The sequence below is a fragment of the Mustela nivalis genome (genome assembly GCF_964662115.1).
Source record: "Mustela nivalis genome assembly, chromosome: 5".
Classification (NCBI taxonomy): domain Eukaryota; kingdom Metazoa; phylum Chordata; class Mammalia; order Carnivora; family Mustelidae; genus Mustela; species Mustela nivalis.
Window position 1 is genome coordinate 110812933 of NC_139024.1, and position 14818 is coordinate 110827750.

At 41.3% G+C, this 14818-nt stretch overlaps 1 protein-coding gene across 2 annotated transcripts in view; it reads right to left on the reverse strand.

The window, feature by feature from the left end:
* COL9A1 (collagen type IX alpha 1 chain) overlaps window positions 1-14818 on the reverse strand; it is an 84556-nt gene that overhangs the window by 56939 nt on the left and 12799 nt on the right. Inside the window, exons 6-10 of one of the 2 annotated variants that reach the window (XM_082731310.1) lie at window positions 7135-7218; window positions 6360-6380; window positions 4802-4876; window positions 4430-4465; window positions 4244-4306 (exon numbers count right to left, since the gene is read on the reverse strand). In XM_082731310.1, coding sequence (XP_082587436.1) covers window positions 4244-4306; window positions 4430-4465; window positions 4802-4876; window positions 6360-6380; window positions 7135-7218 — 279 coding nt within the window. Of the gene's footprint in view, window positions 1-4243; window positions 4307-4429; window positions 4466-4801; window positions 4877-6359; window positions 6381-6448; window positions 6679-7134; window positions 7219-14818 lie in introns of those variants that run through there. The other variant, XM_082731311.1, reaches the window with a different exon arrangement.

Sequence of the window (14818 nt, forward strand, 5' to 3'; positions counted from 1 at the left end):
AACCTTTAAAATTAATTAATTAAATGTTTGAGAGCATCCATGTTTCTACTCTATTTGCCTTAGTAAAAATAACCATAATTAAGTATATATTTTCATGTGTGTCAATTAGTATGCAGAATTTGAGCCAATTATTATCAATCACATTTTATAACTATCATATTTAATATTAAATATGTTATTTAAAGCATATCTTCCAAATATTCTCAGTTTCCCTATCAGTACTTTTTTTACCATCATCCTCAATATAAAATAGATTTTAAAGCATTAATAACATTATATTGTACACCTTAATTTCCACATTTGATGAAGATGTATTTTTATTTTTTAATTTTTTCTCTACTCTTTGACACTTTTAGATATCATTTGTAATGCACTCTTGAAATTACACCTTGCCAAATACAAATATGTGTACTTGTATATATACATATACATATGTGCATGCATACATCATACATCTTACAAAACTATTTATTATCAAGATGTTGAAAAAGACTCAAATGGTATTAATTGAGAAAGGGATTCCTTGCAAATATGAAAGCCCTACTTAAAAATGGATCACCAAAATCCACGTTTAATCTGTCATAGTCTACATATCACTAAAATGTTCCCATGTAATTTATATAGAAAACCAGTTCACGGGCCACCATTTTTACATTTCTCTACGTCAATCCATTTCCCTTATAACTCCAAAGGGTGAATCAAAGGAGATAGAAAAAAATAAGTTGAAAATGTTAATTACTGGAAATTTACCAAAGAAAAATATTAAACACAATCTACATACAAGCCCCAGCATCTTAGGTGCTGAGCACCTGTAGTAATGCAATGTTTGTTTTTGATTTTGGTATACAAACCACACATCCGGAGCATTCTCTGCAGGCATGGATGGCCCACAGATTGTACAAACCTGAGAACACATCTGACTCAAGGAACCCCTAACACCCACTTCATGTAGAGACCCTCCAAAATCAACCTTGGTCAATTTCCACACATGCAACCAACGCACAGTCTTCGGTTGGTGACTGGAAAAACTGACGAGACTGGCTTGCAAGAGCTACAATATAGAGTAGAGTTTCAGCTGCAGAATAGTAAAGCAGAACCAGGTAAGTGGTTGAACGACACGGAAGCTGCTTCCAGGTCACTTCTCATTTAAAGTACCTTGTATAACATATGACCAATTATGTCTGTCACTAGGAAGTTCTTTGAACTAAATTGGTAATACATTTTGGTGTCAGATGTTATAGTGAACTCTGTTATGAAATAGTTATGTAAAAAACCATAAGCTCCATCAGGACAAGGACTGCGTGACCATTATAATCCTGGCACACTGTCCCTGGTGTCTAACATATACTCAGTACAGAAGTACTGAATATTTAATTTAGGTTAGTCTATTAAGCAGAAGGATATTTCACTTATCTCTCTACATCATCTTTATTCGGGTTTCAAATCCCAATGTTGCCACTTATTAGTTGTGCAACCATGACAAGCTGCTTAACTGCATAGTGCCTCAGTTTCCTCATCTGTAAAATAGACATAATATTAATATCTACCTGATATGGTAATTTTGAAAATTAAATGAGATATTACACATAAAATGCTTACAACAGTGCCTGGCAGAGTGGGCCCTGAATAAATATTAGCTATTCTTATTATCATCATTATTATATGGACAGCATTGTTATAGAGGTTGTAAAGAGTTCGCCTGAAGTACAAGACATCTTTCCTGCCCTCTGGCAGCTTAAAACCTCATTCACAAGGGGTTCTGCAAACAAAACGAATGAACAAACAAAAATCTAGATATTAACCATAAGTACTTATTACATGGCCCCCTCACCATTTCTTTGATGTCTATTTCTACTTACACTGACCTATCAGAATGACTTCTTAATAACTACTAATCATATAAACATCTGCCAGGGATAGTAGTTGTATACATCCTGAGGATGTTCTAACTTCTTTCCTCTAACAAATGGTATGGTTTAACTGTAATGCTTATATTTAATTCTAATTCTTCTTCTGCCTATCTTAGATGGATGCTATAAAGAATGAATAAAATACTGTTTTCAGAGCTCACTGAGCATGTCATAGCAAATAGTGCTGATAAGAATATCTCTATTGATTATTGATAATAACACAGTTGTCCTTTGGGTGCAAAGTTATAACCAAACTCTGACTTCTCTAATTTTACATATATATATACACACACACATATATGGATGAAATATCCCCCATTTGCATTTACACACACATAAATTCCATTTCACAATAATTCTTATCTGCCAAAAACTTGACAGAGAAAAACATTACCAGTGGCAGAAAGAATTGCTTTCATATGAATGATGTTTGTGAAGATAAAGTTCTGTATGGGATGATTTTGAAGCTGTGCTCTGAACTTTCATGCTGCTGCTTGGCAGAGAACACCAGACCTCAATAGTAATTTCTTTCCAACATTCCAACTACTCAGCTCGTGAGACTCAAGGCATAATTCTACAAGCATAGCTGCCATGAATCTTTTACATTTTCTGTCAAAAAATCTACTTCACTTAAGATAATTACCCTTTAAATCATGTTCCTTCTATAGTCTTCCAAACATCATCTGATTAACCATTTGTTAACATTACCAAAAAGTATAGCTTTGCAATAAACCAAAGAGCAGAAGACAAAGAGGTTGGAGGTTTAAGGTCCCACCATTACAGGCCGGCTTCCCTAACAAGAACAGATCATTGGCGCGCTCCTGCTTACCTAGCCCCTCTATGGTCAGGGAAAAACAAAGCAAACTCTGATGCAGTTACTCATTTTTCACTATTCTCAATGTCTAGTCTCAATTTAAGGTAAAAGATGTGTTTAAAATGTCAAATGAGCCAAAGAGTACAGTAAGTCAGAATTTTGTAAGCTCCTTGGGGCTCCATGTCAGAATCTGGTGGAACCGTACCAATATTTACCAATAATTACATAATATCAATTATATATTATTTTTATGATCCATTGAATTACCCATATCATTTTTCTTGGCCAGGAATTCAGATACTAAAAATGAGCTATCACTCTTTTCCTCTCTAATTTCCTCTGATTATTCACGTATTTAAGATACTCGTTTGTATCTGCATGAGACAAAACTATCTGGAAAGAGAGTGAGTGTAAAAATGAAGAAATCTAGGTTTCTTTTTTCTTTTTTTTTTTTTAAGATTTCACTTATTTACTTGACAGACAGAGATCACAAGTAGGTAGAGAGGCAGACAGAGAGAGAGGAGGAAGCAGGCTCTCCACAGAGCAGAGAGGCTGATGCGGGGCTGTATCCCAGATCATGACCTGAACCAAAGGCAGAGGCTTTAACCCACTGAGCCACCCAGGCGCCCCGAAGAAATCTAGTTTCTTTCACTATCTTAGCTACTAAATAACTCTGGGTCCCTGAGGAAATTACTTGTCCTCAAAATTATTCAGTGTTCTTATCTGTGGAGAATAATATTAACCAAACTTGCCTTCCAAGTTATTGTAAGGTTAAAGGAAATAATGTTTGTGACTGCACTTGAGGAAAAAAGTTCTACACAAATGTACATTAGTATAGTTAACTTTTTGCTTAGTATAGTTAACTTTCTTTTGTAGGAAATGCCTAAAAGACTGGCACATACACAGAGGTCTTCCTATGATTCTGCAACTATAGACCACGACTAAAACTCCTTGTACTTCTAAAGATTTTTAAGCACTTTCATTTGTTTATCCAAAATTTCTGTTTAAGTGGGGGAATTATTTTATAAAGCAAAACCAGTCATTGTCTTTATAACCTGGCGGTGAAAGGTAAAGAGTTTGTAGTATGTTGAGCATGCTGCAAAAGCACCACACAGAAGCCCCAGCGGCGCCCCAGGGGAATCCCAGTGGAGCCCCGCAAGATTCCTCTTCCTTCAGCATCCCCTGTGCCAGGAAGTGGGGCTGAGAGCTCAGGCAGTGAGCAAGGAATGGAGGGTTAGGGGCAGGCCCCGGGTACCCAGGAGGGTTTTCTGAGAGCAGGGAAGGCCAGCGCTGGGTGCTCTCCCCAGGGGGGCGCGAGCTATGTCCACCCTCACAAGACCCTTTGCAGAAACTGCCACCTCCACGGCACGCGGGGAGTACAAGGCCCAGTTTAGGGCCACAGCCCTGTTTCAACGTGGATTCCCGCAGCCTGCAGGCCTTCAGCATATGGCCAGGTCTCTCCTGCCCCCACGCCCACCCCCGCGCCCGCTTCCCCGTGCGCTCGCCTGCGCCTACTCACGTCTGCACCGGGCGTGCCTGGCCTGCCGGGAGCTCCTGGCTTGCCGGGTTCTCCAGGAGGACCCTAAGCAGGGAGGGAGTGAGGCCGGGAGAGAGAAAGATCCAAAGTTGAGACTCTTGGGACTCACATGGCTGCAAACCACGTCCAGAGGAAAGAAACGAAGAGCGAATGCGCTGATCAACTTACCGGGGGGCCCGGGGGACCCTTTGGACCTCGGTCACCCTGCAGGGTAGCAGAAAAGGCAAGAGTAATCCGTGAGTGGGAGGCGCTGAGGACCCAGCTGGGAGACTCCCACGCGTGTTCACCACGCACCTCGGGGACAGGGACGGGGTAAAGCTAAATGGCAGAGATTCTTGACCAGCGGAGACAACTGGACGTGTCTACTTCATCCCTACGGGAGTGCCCAAGCTTCTAGAGAGGATCCAACCCAGCTCTCACCCATGCCCTAGCCTGCCTCTGGACGGCGGGTGTCTGGCCCCATCAAAAACCCCATTCCGATGGAGAAGGGGTAGGAAAAGGCGGGACTAGAGGAACAGAGGACTGCAGATAGAGACTTACGTCGATGCCATCGATGCCTGGAACTCCAGGGGGACCCGGGGGCCCGGGGGGACCCTGCTGGCCCGGGGGACCTCTCTGACAAAAACAGCACACACTGGTTAATGGAGCACGTTGGGCAGCAAGGAGAAACGTCATGTCCTAAGGCCCCCACCTCCACCCGGTAAGGACACTTCCCTTTGGAGGACAGAGTCTTGAAATCTGGAAAGAGTATGAAACTCCCAAACCACCCCAGGTTTCTTTGATTCCGCCACATTCTGAATAAGGCTCACTAGTGTGGTTAGAGAAGAATCTAGGCCCTAAGATGGGTGCTGGGGTCACAGGGACTCACCCCTAGAGGGACCATTAAACCAAAAGGTGGGTCTTGAAGAAGGGAGGGCCTGACGCCTCTTTTTTTTTTTTTTTTTTTTTTTTAAGAACTTAGTAATGAAAATGGTGGCCATTCATCATCACGGTTTGATCAGCAATTGAGGGTGTTTTGGCTAAAATGGAACAGCTCAGAACCGAGGTGCTCCAACCCAGATCGATTTCAGGATCGTTTTGTAAAACTTTCTACATCCAGTAGAAATCAGGGAGAAATACTGGAGGAAAACTGGGGAGGATTGGGGCAAAAGAGCTTTGAAACCCAGGGAGGGCCTGGCCTCATTTCGATTTACCTGCATTGACACTCTCTTGCATAAGGTCTTTGCGCCTCCTTCTAAAACTACACCAAATTTCAGACTGACCCTAGGGTATTACCGCTTTTATCACTTGCAAACAGCTAAGCTATGATGGTGCTAGAGGGAATACTGGCGACTGAAAATAGTGTGACCATGTGGCTTAGAGAATGTGAATTTTTTTTTCTCTCTCTCTCTTCTAATTTAAAAAAAGAAAAAAGAAAAAAAAAGTGGGGGGAGCTTCTTTCATCAAGGAAACTTTGTTTTTGTAAACTCCAATGACTAGACAGGTTACAATGGGGTCTTTGTAAGTGAAACCTTAAACCGCCACTGGGCTCACCCGCCCCCGCCTGGTCCTCTCCCGAGCGGGAGGGAAGAGACGCTGGAGCCTTCGGGAAATTGCTGAAATTTTGACTGATGCCAACCAAGGCCGCCGGGTTCCAATCCCAGAGCGGCGGGCACAGCTAGCGGGGGCTGGCGGTTTAATGCTGCCACCGTGGGCTGGTGGAGCTGACAGGCAGCTTCAGCGCTGCTAGTCTGAATTCCCGCCTCCTCCAGAAAGGCCTGCTCTTGAATGCAACCAGGAGTGGCTGGGTGGGGGAGTTAAGCAACCCGGTAAACCGCCTAAATTTAGTGGCCGGTCCCCAGTCACTAGTGGCCTTCACAAACTCAGTCTGCAGTTTGGAGGCCCAGGTGGGGAAAGATATGCCTTTCCCGAACTAAGGGTCATCTAGGGTCCCCGACTCCAACAGTACTCGCTGCAGGTGGTCAGGGCTGGAGGGAGGACACCGCTGCAGAGCCCAGGGAAGGCTCTGCGCCTTCCCCCACAGCTCCCGCGATGGCTGTTCCTCCACTTTTCCCTAGGTACATTGGAAAAATGCAAGCACTTCTCGCCCTCCGCTTACCTGGTCGGTGGTCTCGCTGGGCTGGAGAAGGAAAGACAGGGAGAAAGTGAGAAGGCTCTCCCCACCCCCCTCACTCGCGCACAACTTACTTGAGCCATGCACAAGCAGAGCCCAGACAGCAGCAGTCGCAGCCCTAGGGCCCCTCGATCCCGCGCCGTCCAGGCCATGCCCGCCACCCTCCGCTAATCCCCTGGACGGACTCTGCCTCCTGCCGCCCCGCTAGGCTTCCGGACCCGTCACACACATAAAGTGGCTCTTCTCCCCCGCAAAAAGTGCCCCCGGGAGTAGTCAGTCTTTGCAAAGGTGCCCAGCCAGGAGGCGTACGTTCCTCCTGTTTATGAATGGCCCTGGAGAGGGTCCTGGGGATTGGAGGAGAGCTAGCGGGCTGGAGGACGGATAGAATGACAACAGTCCCCCTTAACCCTTTCCCCGCCGACACACAGGCAAGGCCTGAAAGCTCACCTCTGCCTCTCCACCCAAGTGTAGTCTCTCGCTGTCCACTGTGGGCAGCAAATGGACAGCCAGAGTTCTCGGGGAGATGTTTGGGGGATGAGCAGTGAGGAGCCACCCAAGGTGGGACCAGACACCCAGAGGTGATTTCTACTTGCCAGGCTGTGGAAGTGGCAAGCACAGGTGGCACCTGTGCTTCCTTCATATCTATCTGGTTCCTACAGTAAAGCCTGAACTCTAGAAGAGGGAGGAGGTGGGGAGTTTATGGAGCTGGTGGGAGGTAGGCTAGGTGGAAGTGTCCTTTGCAGGTGGTCAGCGGACTCACAGTTATTCCGACTGGCAGCTCATGGCAAGTTTCTCTCCTGGGACGTAGTGGGTCACAATGGATCAGCATCCACTGAAGTTCAAACTGGGGAAAGACAACAGACAGTCCATTCAGATTCTTTTGGAGGACAGAAGCACGTCATTTAAGCGAGAGATAAATTTGTAAGTGTGGTCCAGTTGTTAAGTGACTGGAGATCAGTTTGAATTGGTTGACTTCGAAGGACCCGTACTCTTGTTCCTTGAATACAGACTTAACAATGGAAGTGGGCTGGAAGCCCTTCCCAGGTTTCTGTGATGATTGAATGTAGAGGTCTAGCTCTGTAGTGCTCCAGCGCAGCCCTTGGCAGGAACAGACCCCTGGCACCGACTTTCCATTTCTGTCCTTCCACATCCTCAAGATGCAGATTCTATTAAAATGAAGCCCTGTGAGGACAAGGAACTGACCAAGTCACAAGCCAGTGTGAGGGTCTAGATTGGAACCCAGGCCTACTGAACTTCACAGAGAACATATGCACTAAGAGTTTACATGAGAAAAGATTAGAGACAGAGACAGCCAAAGAGGTGGCACCTAGGAGGAAAGGAGAGGAAAGAAAATCCAGCCCTACAAGAAATTTGCATGCTAGAGAAGACATTCTCCATGGAGTATTCACAGCTTAAAATGGAAACAGAAAGGACTAGAAATGGAGGGAATGAGAGGGAAATCTAGAAGTCAGGGGAAAAAACAAGAGAATAGAAAACATTTGAATTTGGTGTTATCTCATTCATTGGTTGAAGAAATATAAGGTTTTCAGACACTTGAAATCCAAATGTGCCCTGACAAGTTCTTACATTTTAACAGGGTTAAGAGAGAAAGAAGGGAACAGGAGAGAAACATTACAATGCAAGAGTGACCAGGTCTGAAGCTGAAGACTTCAGGTGACAAGGTTAAAAAAAAAAAAAAAAGAAAAAAAAAAGATAAACACTACCCAACACCTCCATTCTGGCCCATATTCTTAAATTGAGGAAATTCCTTGCTAGTCATCTCAAATCAGATCTGTATTTCTTGGTCAGTTGATTCTTGTGGCATTACACAAATGTCTAATTAAGTATCAAGGTCCCAAATCTAAACCATTATGTGTTTTCTTTCATCTACTAGTGATTTACACTTCATCCCACCTGCCAAAAGATCTCTAGATCTGCTGGATCTAGCATTAAGTTAGATACTTTTTTTCCATTTTTATGGAAACATCCAGAATTGAGGTTACTGAAGGAAAGATCAGATTTGGAGAGGATGAAGGAAGAACTCCTTCCCTTCTGCCCATAATGAAGGGACGTCAAACAAGGGAAGTTTTTCATTTTATAAAGGGGTGAAAATGAGACACTAGGCTGTCAGATTCCTGCATTTGTATCTCTTCTTAGATGATTCTAACTGTCCTGTTTGCTCTCAACCCTACCATGGCTCTTTCCCAGAAAACATGGATATCTGGAAAAATGAGGTAAGTGGGATGAAAAGAAAGTGAACAGCTAAACCAAGATATATTTTAAGATGGGCAGTTCTCTATAAATTGTATGAAAATTGTGTATTCGTGGTATGAATTATTTAACAATAGTATACTGACATCCTACAAAAGAACTGCTTTTCAAGCCACACAATTATCTTAGAGTTAAGCACATCACTTTGTCAAATACTTTATCTTTATTAGAGTAGTCTCATTTGCTTGGGAAGGATTTTACTTTAGTTTTGTTCTTAACTGAAGTGGAAATTTTAATAAGAAGATAAAAGAAAGAATGGGACAGCCTTCTCCTTCATGACTACTAAATACCTAGCTGTGCCTCAGACAACACTTTGAAGCTGTCCACACATGAGTAAAGTAGGGCAAAGCGGTGAAATCACTTGCCACAAATCACATAGCTAGTAAAAGACAGAGCTGGTATTCCAAATGGGCCTAATCGTAAAAGAAGGGCTTTCTCTAACTCCTCTACTTAGCCTCCCCCAAGAATAATCCATCTCCAGAAAGAGCCATCATTTTCTAAGCCAGTAACCAAGGAATTTGGTGATTGAACATTTGTATTAAAGATGAATAGAAAAGAATGATCTAGAAATTAAAACTTTGTAAGCTTACGTCCAACATCTGCTAGAAAACTTCAAAACAAGACTAAGGAACTTCCCTAAGAAGCTAGACCTCTCCCTGCTTGCATGAGTATTATGCATATACATCCAAAAGCAAATTTCTAATGCTTCTTCAAAAACTGACAACTAATTCTATAGGCAGATATATATACCTGTGTATATGTATAATAACATATCAAATAAGAAAGAGGGCTATAATTCTTGTTCTTCAATGATTAGATAAAAATATTACTGGAATAAGAGAAAGTATCTCCCCCCCAACTCTCAAAATAAGAAAGACCATTCATATATTTTATTCACTAAGTCCTTTGTGAATTGGAAATTCACACTAGGCATGCATTGCATATGTTTGATATTTTGATTCTCAAAAAAATTCATAGCCTAATCATCTTGAGAAACTTTAATTGTATGGCTAACCAGAAAACCTATATCCTTTGTTTAGATATTTCATTAAAGTTACTTATTGTAAATGCAAAGTAATTCATTAAGCTGTTTTCAGAAAAATGTAATTCTCTCTGGATAAATGGGTACACCTGCTTAAATATGCAAGATGCAATTGTGGCACAGGATAATGGGGGAGTGAAATGTAATTCATCTGTGAATACAGACTGGGTTGTTCAGAGTGCCACATAGATCAAAGGTTTCTGCACACATCTGTGCATCCACATAAACACCACCTACGCACTAATAATCATCTATACAACAACATTTTTTGGCATGCAATATGAATTCCAATTTGCATGTTAATTATTTTGAAGGAGGATTGGCAGAGTTCCTTACTGAAAGTCACTTTCATTACACATCTAAAATGCTGATTTCCACACGTCTCTCATCTTCGTACCTGGAATCACTGTTCTCTTTGAATACCCACTGACAAAATATATGTGACAAATATTTTAATTTAGTCCTTCAGTTAACATTTTTGAAGTCCTGATATAAGCCATGCGCTAGGGAAATATTCTAGGGAAACCAAAGATAGTCTCCTCCCCCTAATGAGTTTATAGTTTGTAAGACTTGAGAAAAATACAAATAGAGAAATAAGAAAGTTTTTTTTTTTAATCAGTTAAACAGAATGCCCTAGCACAGTTCATTCTTCTCAACATAAAATACATCACCATTGTCTCAGGAAGAACTGACTTGTGCGAGTGTAAGATGCCTGATGTCATCCAGATTTGGCATTATCCAATTCTTTCCTATAGAACATTAAGGTATAATTCTATCCCCTAAGCTAAAGTAGTGTCCAGCAGACAACACATTGGAACAAGGAATTTTGGCACCAACTCTCTACTCTTCTAATAGCACTAGTGATTTCTACTTATTTTTCTAGGTTGTTGAGAAAAATTAATAAGGTATTTAAGCTTTTCATAAAAATTAAGCAAAACTAATGGCAGACAACTGTCTTTTCCTCCTGAGAGAATTCTAATGGCAACCTGTAGAACTTGGTTCAGTATTAATGAGAATAGCACAAGACTTGATTTTTTTGCATACCAAATTATGTTTAAATTTTACAAGTATAAAATACCTAAAAACTAGCTCTTCAAAGATAAGTTTTTTTAAAACAGGAGAAATGTTTCATTACATTTTTGTCTACTCTGTGGCAACAAAGATTTAAAGAAATACTTGAACTCTGAGATCTCGTTTTTCTTTTCAGTTTATGCCAAAGTGTCGGTTTCTACCATCATGAGGGACTTCCTCCAAGTGAGGCTTCCTAGTTGCCAAGCAGGAGGCCCTGAGCTGCCCTGAAATCAGAAATTTCCCCGACTCTCTGTAGACTGGGCTCTGCCGTTCCAGACATAGTGCTAAGAATTGTCATTAACTATGAGCAGGTGGCAGTTTTCTGAACCAGTCCAAGGGCAGAGGCAGAACAGTGAAAGGAAAGAGCAGCGGACTTAGAGTTAGCACACCTGGCCTGTAGTACTTTGTTCATCTTTTTATCCAGTGTATCTTTACGTAACACACTCATGCACTTTGAGCTAGAAACTATGGAAGACACAAAAATGTTTAGTACGTAGGGCATCATCCAGGCCAAAAACTGCTTTTGACGGTGTATAGTACCGAAGTTGATGTACGACGTGGCTAAGGTCATCAGCAAGAGGATCTTCTAACCTGTAACATGTGAGAGACGCCCTACAGAGCAGTTGAGATGCCCGTAAGCAGAGACATGGAAGGTAAAGGTAGAGTTCTAAAGAGAAGAGGTAACAGGAACACAAAGGAGGAGGTTTTGTGTACAGAAGGGATTCGATTCTCTGTGGCAAACAGCAGACATTAGATGTTTCTGTCTTTTGAATTTGAGTAGCACTGGATAGCTAGTTAGTGGACCATCATCAAAGATGTTTCTGCACCAGGGATGTGGATGGGCAAAGGTGGCCTAATTTAATAGGGCACTTCCAGGGGATTCATGTGGCAATAAATGCCTGATCCTTCGAGTCAGAAAGAGGCTACTTTAGTAGTGCATAAAGGAATGTTACACCTTGAGCCATGGTGAGGCATCCTCAGCTATGTGAACATTTAAAAAAAAAAATCATCCTCTCATGCCACATCCCCCTTCAGATGCCATCCCAAAACCTTTCCAACTGAATTTCACTCCCAATACTCCAACAGGTCTTTTCTCAAAACCCCTCTCTTGGGTTTCTGAATCCAGTATCAAATCTCAGCCCTCATCTAATTTGAACTGTCCACAACATTTGAGTGAGTTGACCATTCTATCCTCCTTAAAATTCTATTTCCCTTGACTTTCAGGACACCAAAATCTCCTGATTCTCTCTGATATCACAGGCTACACTTTCTGGTCTCTTCGGCCAAATCTCCCTCATCTCGGCAACCTTTAAATGTTGGTTGATTCACAGTTCAGTTCTAGAATTTATCGACTGCATTCATCGCTCAGTGATTCATCTCACTTCACTGCATGGCTTTAAATACCACATATGTGCTGACAACTCCTAGAGTTCTGTTCCCAGCTGGGCCTGCCTGTTGAACACAGAAGAACATAACTAACTGCTTCCTCAACATCTTCTCTTAGGTGCCTTAAGGGTGATCAAAATCCTGGCTGAACGTGCACCCAAATGTTTCAGCAATGTCCACAATAGCCAAACTATGGAAAGAACCTAGATGTCCATCAACAGATGAATGGATAAAGAAGATGTGGTATATATACACAATGGAATACTATGCAGCCATCAAAAGAAACGAAATTTTGCCATTTGCAACGACATGGATGGAACTAGAATGTATTATGCTTAGCGAAAAAAGTTAATCGGAGAAAGACAACTATCATATGATCTTCCTGATACGAGGAAGTGGAGATGCAATGTGGGGTGGGGGTAAGAAAAGAAGAAATGAAACAAGCTGGGATTGGGAGGGAGACAAACCATAAGAGACTCTTAATGTCACAAAAAACTGAGGGGGGCCGGGACGGGTAGGGAGAGGGTGGTGTGGTTATGGACATTGGGGATGGTATGTGCTATTGTGAGTGCTGTGAAATGTGTAAATCTGGCAATTCACAGACCTGTACCCCTGGGGCTAATAATACATTATAAGTTTATAAAAAAATTTTTAAAAAAGAGTGAACTTTCACAACATTTTACTAAAAATAACTTAGTTCTTAACAACTTAATTCTAGCAACTTACTTCTCTTTTACTAAGAGAAGTCCTCCAAGTAAGCATCATTTTTACGGAGCGAAAGCTGAATTCTAGGTTTGCATTACTGTAATATTTGATTCTAAAGGAACCATAAGCTTATTTTTAGAATCTTATGAATAAGCCCATCAAAATGGAGACAGATTTGGCAAAATTTTAACACGGATTCATGTTTCTTTTTATGTTATCTTGTCTGGAACTTTCTTCAAGCTGCAAAACCTTATTATTGTGATAATAAAAGATTGTTCGAATAAAAAAAAAAATCCTGGCCGAACTTGGATATTCCAAACCAATGCTTGATAGTCTCAGTGACACTCGTTCTTCCCATCGTCTTTCCCATCTTGGTAAATGGTAACCATATAATTCTGATTAATCCGTCTAAAAATATTGGTACCACTCTTGATTTTGTTTTCTCTTACACTTCAGATCTGTTTACTTTATCCTCAAAATGGGTCAGGATCTGACCACCTGGTACCATCTCCATTACTACTGCCCCCTTCCAAACCAAGACCAGCCCCTGCCTGAGTTATTGCAGTGGTCTCTAAAGGTCTCCTTTTATTGTGCCCCTAAGTGTTCTGTCCTCTCCTCCTACATTGTATTACCAAAACAGGAGCCAAGGAGATATTTTCCAAAAAACGAGAACATATTACTTGTCCGTCCAAACCCATCAAAGAGTTCCCCATCTTACTCAGCATGAAAGCCAAAGCGCTAACACAACTTCCCCACCCTCACTTCATCTGGTTACCTCTCCAGGCCCATTGGCTACTTCTCTCAGTCTCACTCCAGGTCTCCATGCCTTCCTCAAACATAGCAGACAGTACCAACATCAGTCCCTTTTCACTCCATATTCTCTCTTTCTAGAACCCTCCTCCCTCAGAGAACAACATACTAATACCCACAGCCCTTTCAGGTTTCTATTAAAATGTTCTTTTCTCAGTGAAGCCTTCTCTCCAGGCATCCAGTTTCCTGCTTCATTTCTCTCCACAGTATTCATGAACACCAGGCATACTATATACGTTCACTAATCTATCCATTTGCGTCCACCTCCTCTCCCCAGAATGAACATAAACTCCACTGGAGCTTTAATTTCTGCCTATAACGTAACAGATGTTTAATAAATAGTTATCAAATGTGAATTAATGAATATATAAAAATGCAATGAAATATAGTGAACTACGAATTGATAATATTTATCAATTGATAGTATTGACTTTTGACCTTCCCCTCTCTGGGTTTCAATTTCTTCACATGTAAACTTAGAGGTTTAGAGTAGATAACAATCAAAGTTTCCTCTAGCTTTAAGAGTCCATGATTCCATTGATACCACACCGTAACCAAAGAAACCAAACACACAGAATAACACAAAGAGGAGGAATAATAATATTGAATTAATCTCCTGACTTACAACCATCCAGTCTACATAACAAAGATTTCTTTATGATTTTAGCCCATATACACTTTAATAGAAATAGAAAAACTAATATCACTGACTTTTTTTTTATTGCAACAGTATGGGCATAGCTGAGGCCAATAAAAAATTTTAGTGTTTTCAATTTTCCACTAAAAGTAAGTTTGACCGTCATTTTGTTTATATTCTAGTTATCCATAATCCCTTCCTTTGATTATAGCCCCTCCTACGTTAGCAGATTTTTTTTCCTGTGTGCTTGTCATTTCATTGCCACCTAGTGGAAAATCCAGCTGATATTGTTAATATGGTTTACAATGCAGCCGACTAGATTTTATCTCCAAAACATTGTCTTCACAGTCAGTATTCAAAAATATTCCATCAAATCACGCCAAAGTGTTATAAAGAGAATTTCCTGCGGTTATGTATACATATCATAACTATTTCTTTTGTATTTATTTCATACTTACATGTGAAAGAGTGTTTGTAAAAGATGTATTTGTCAAAAAAAAAAACTTAATAAGCAAACCTAAT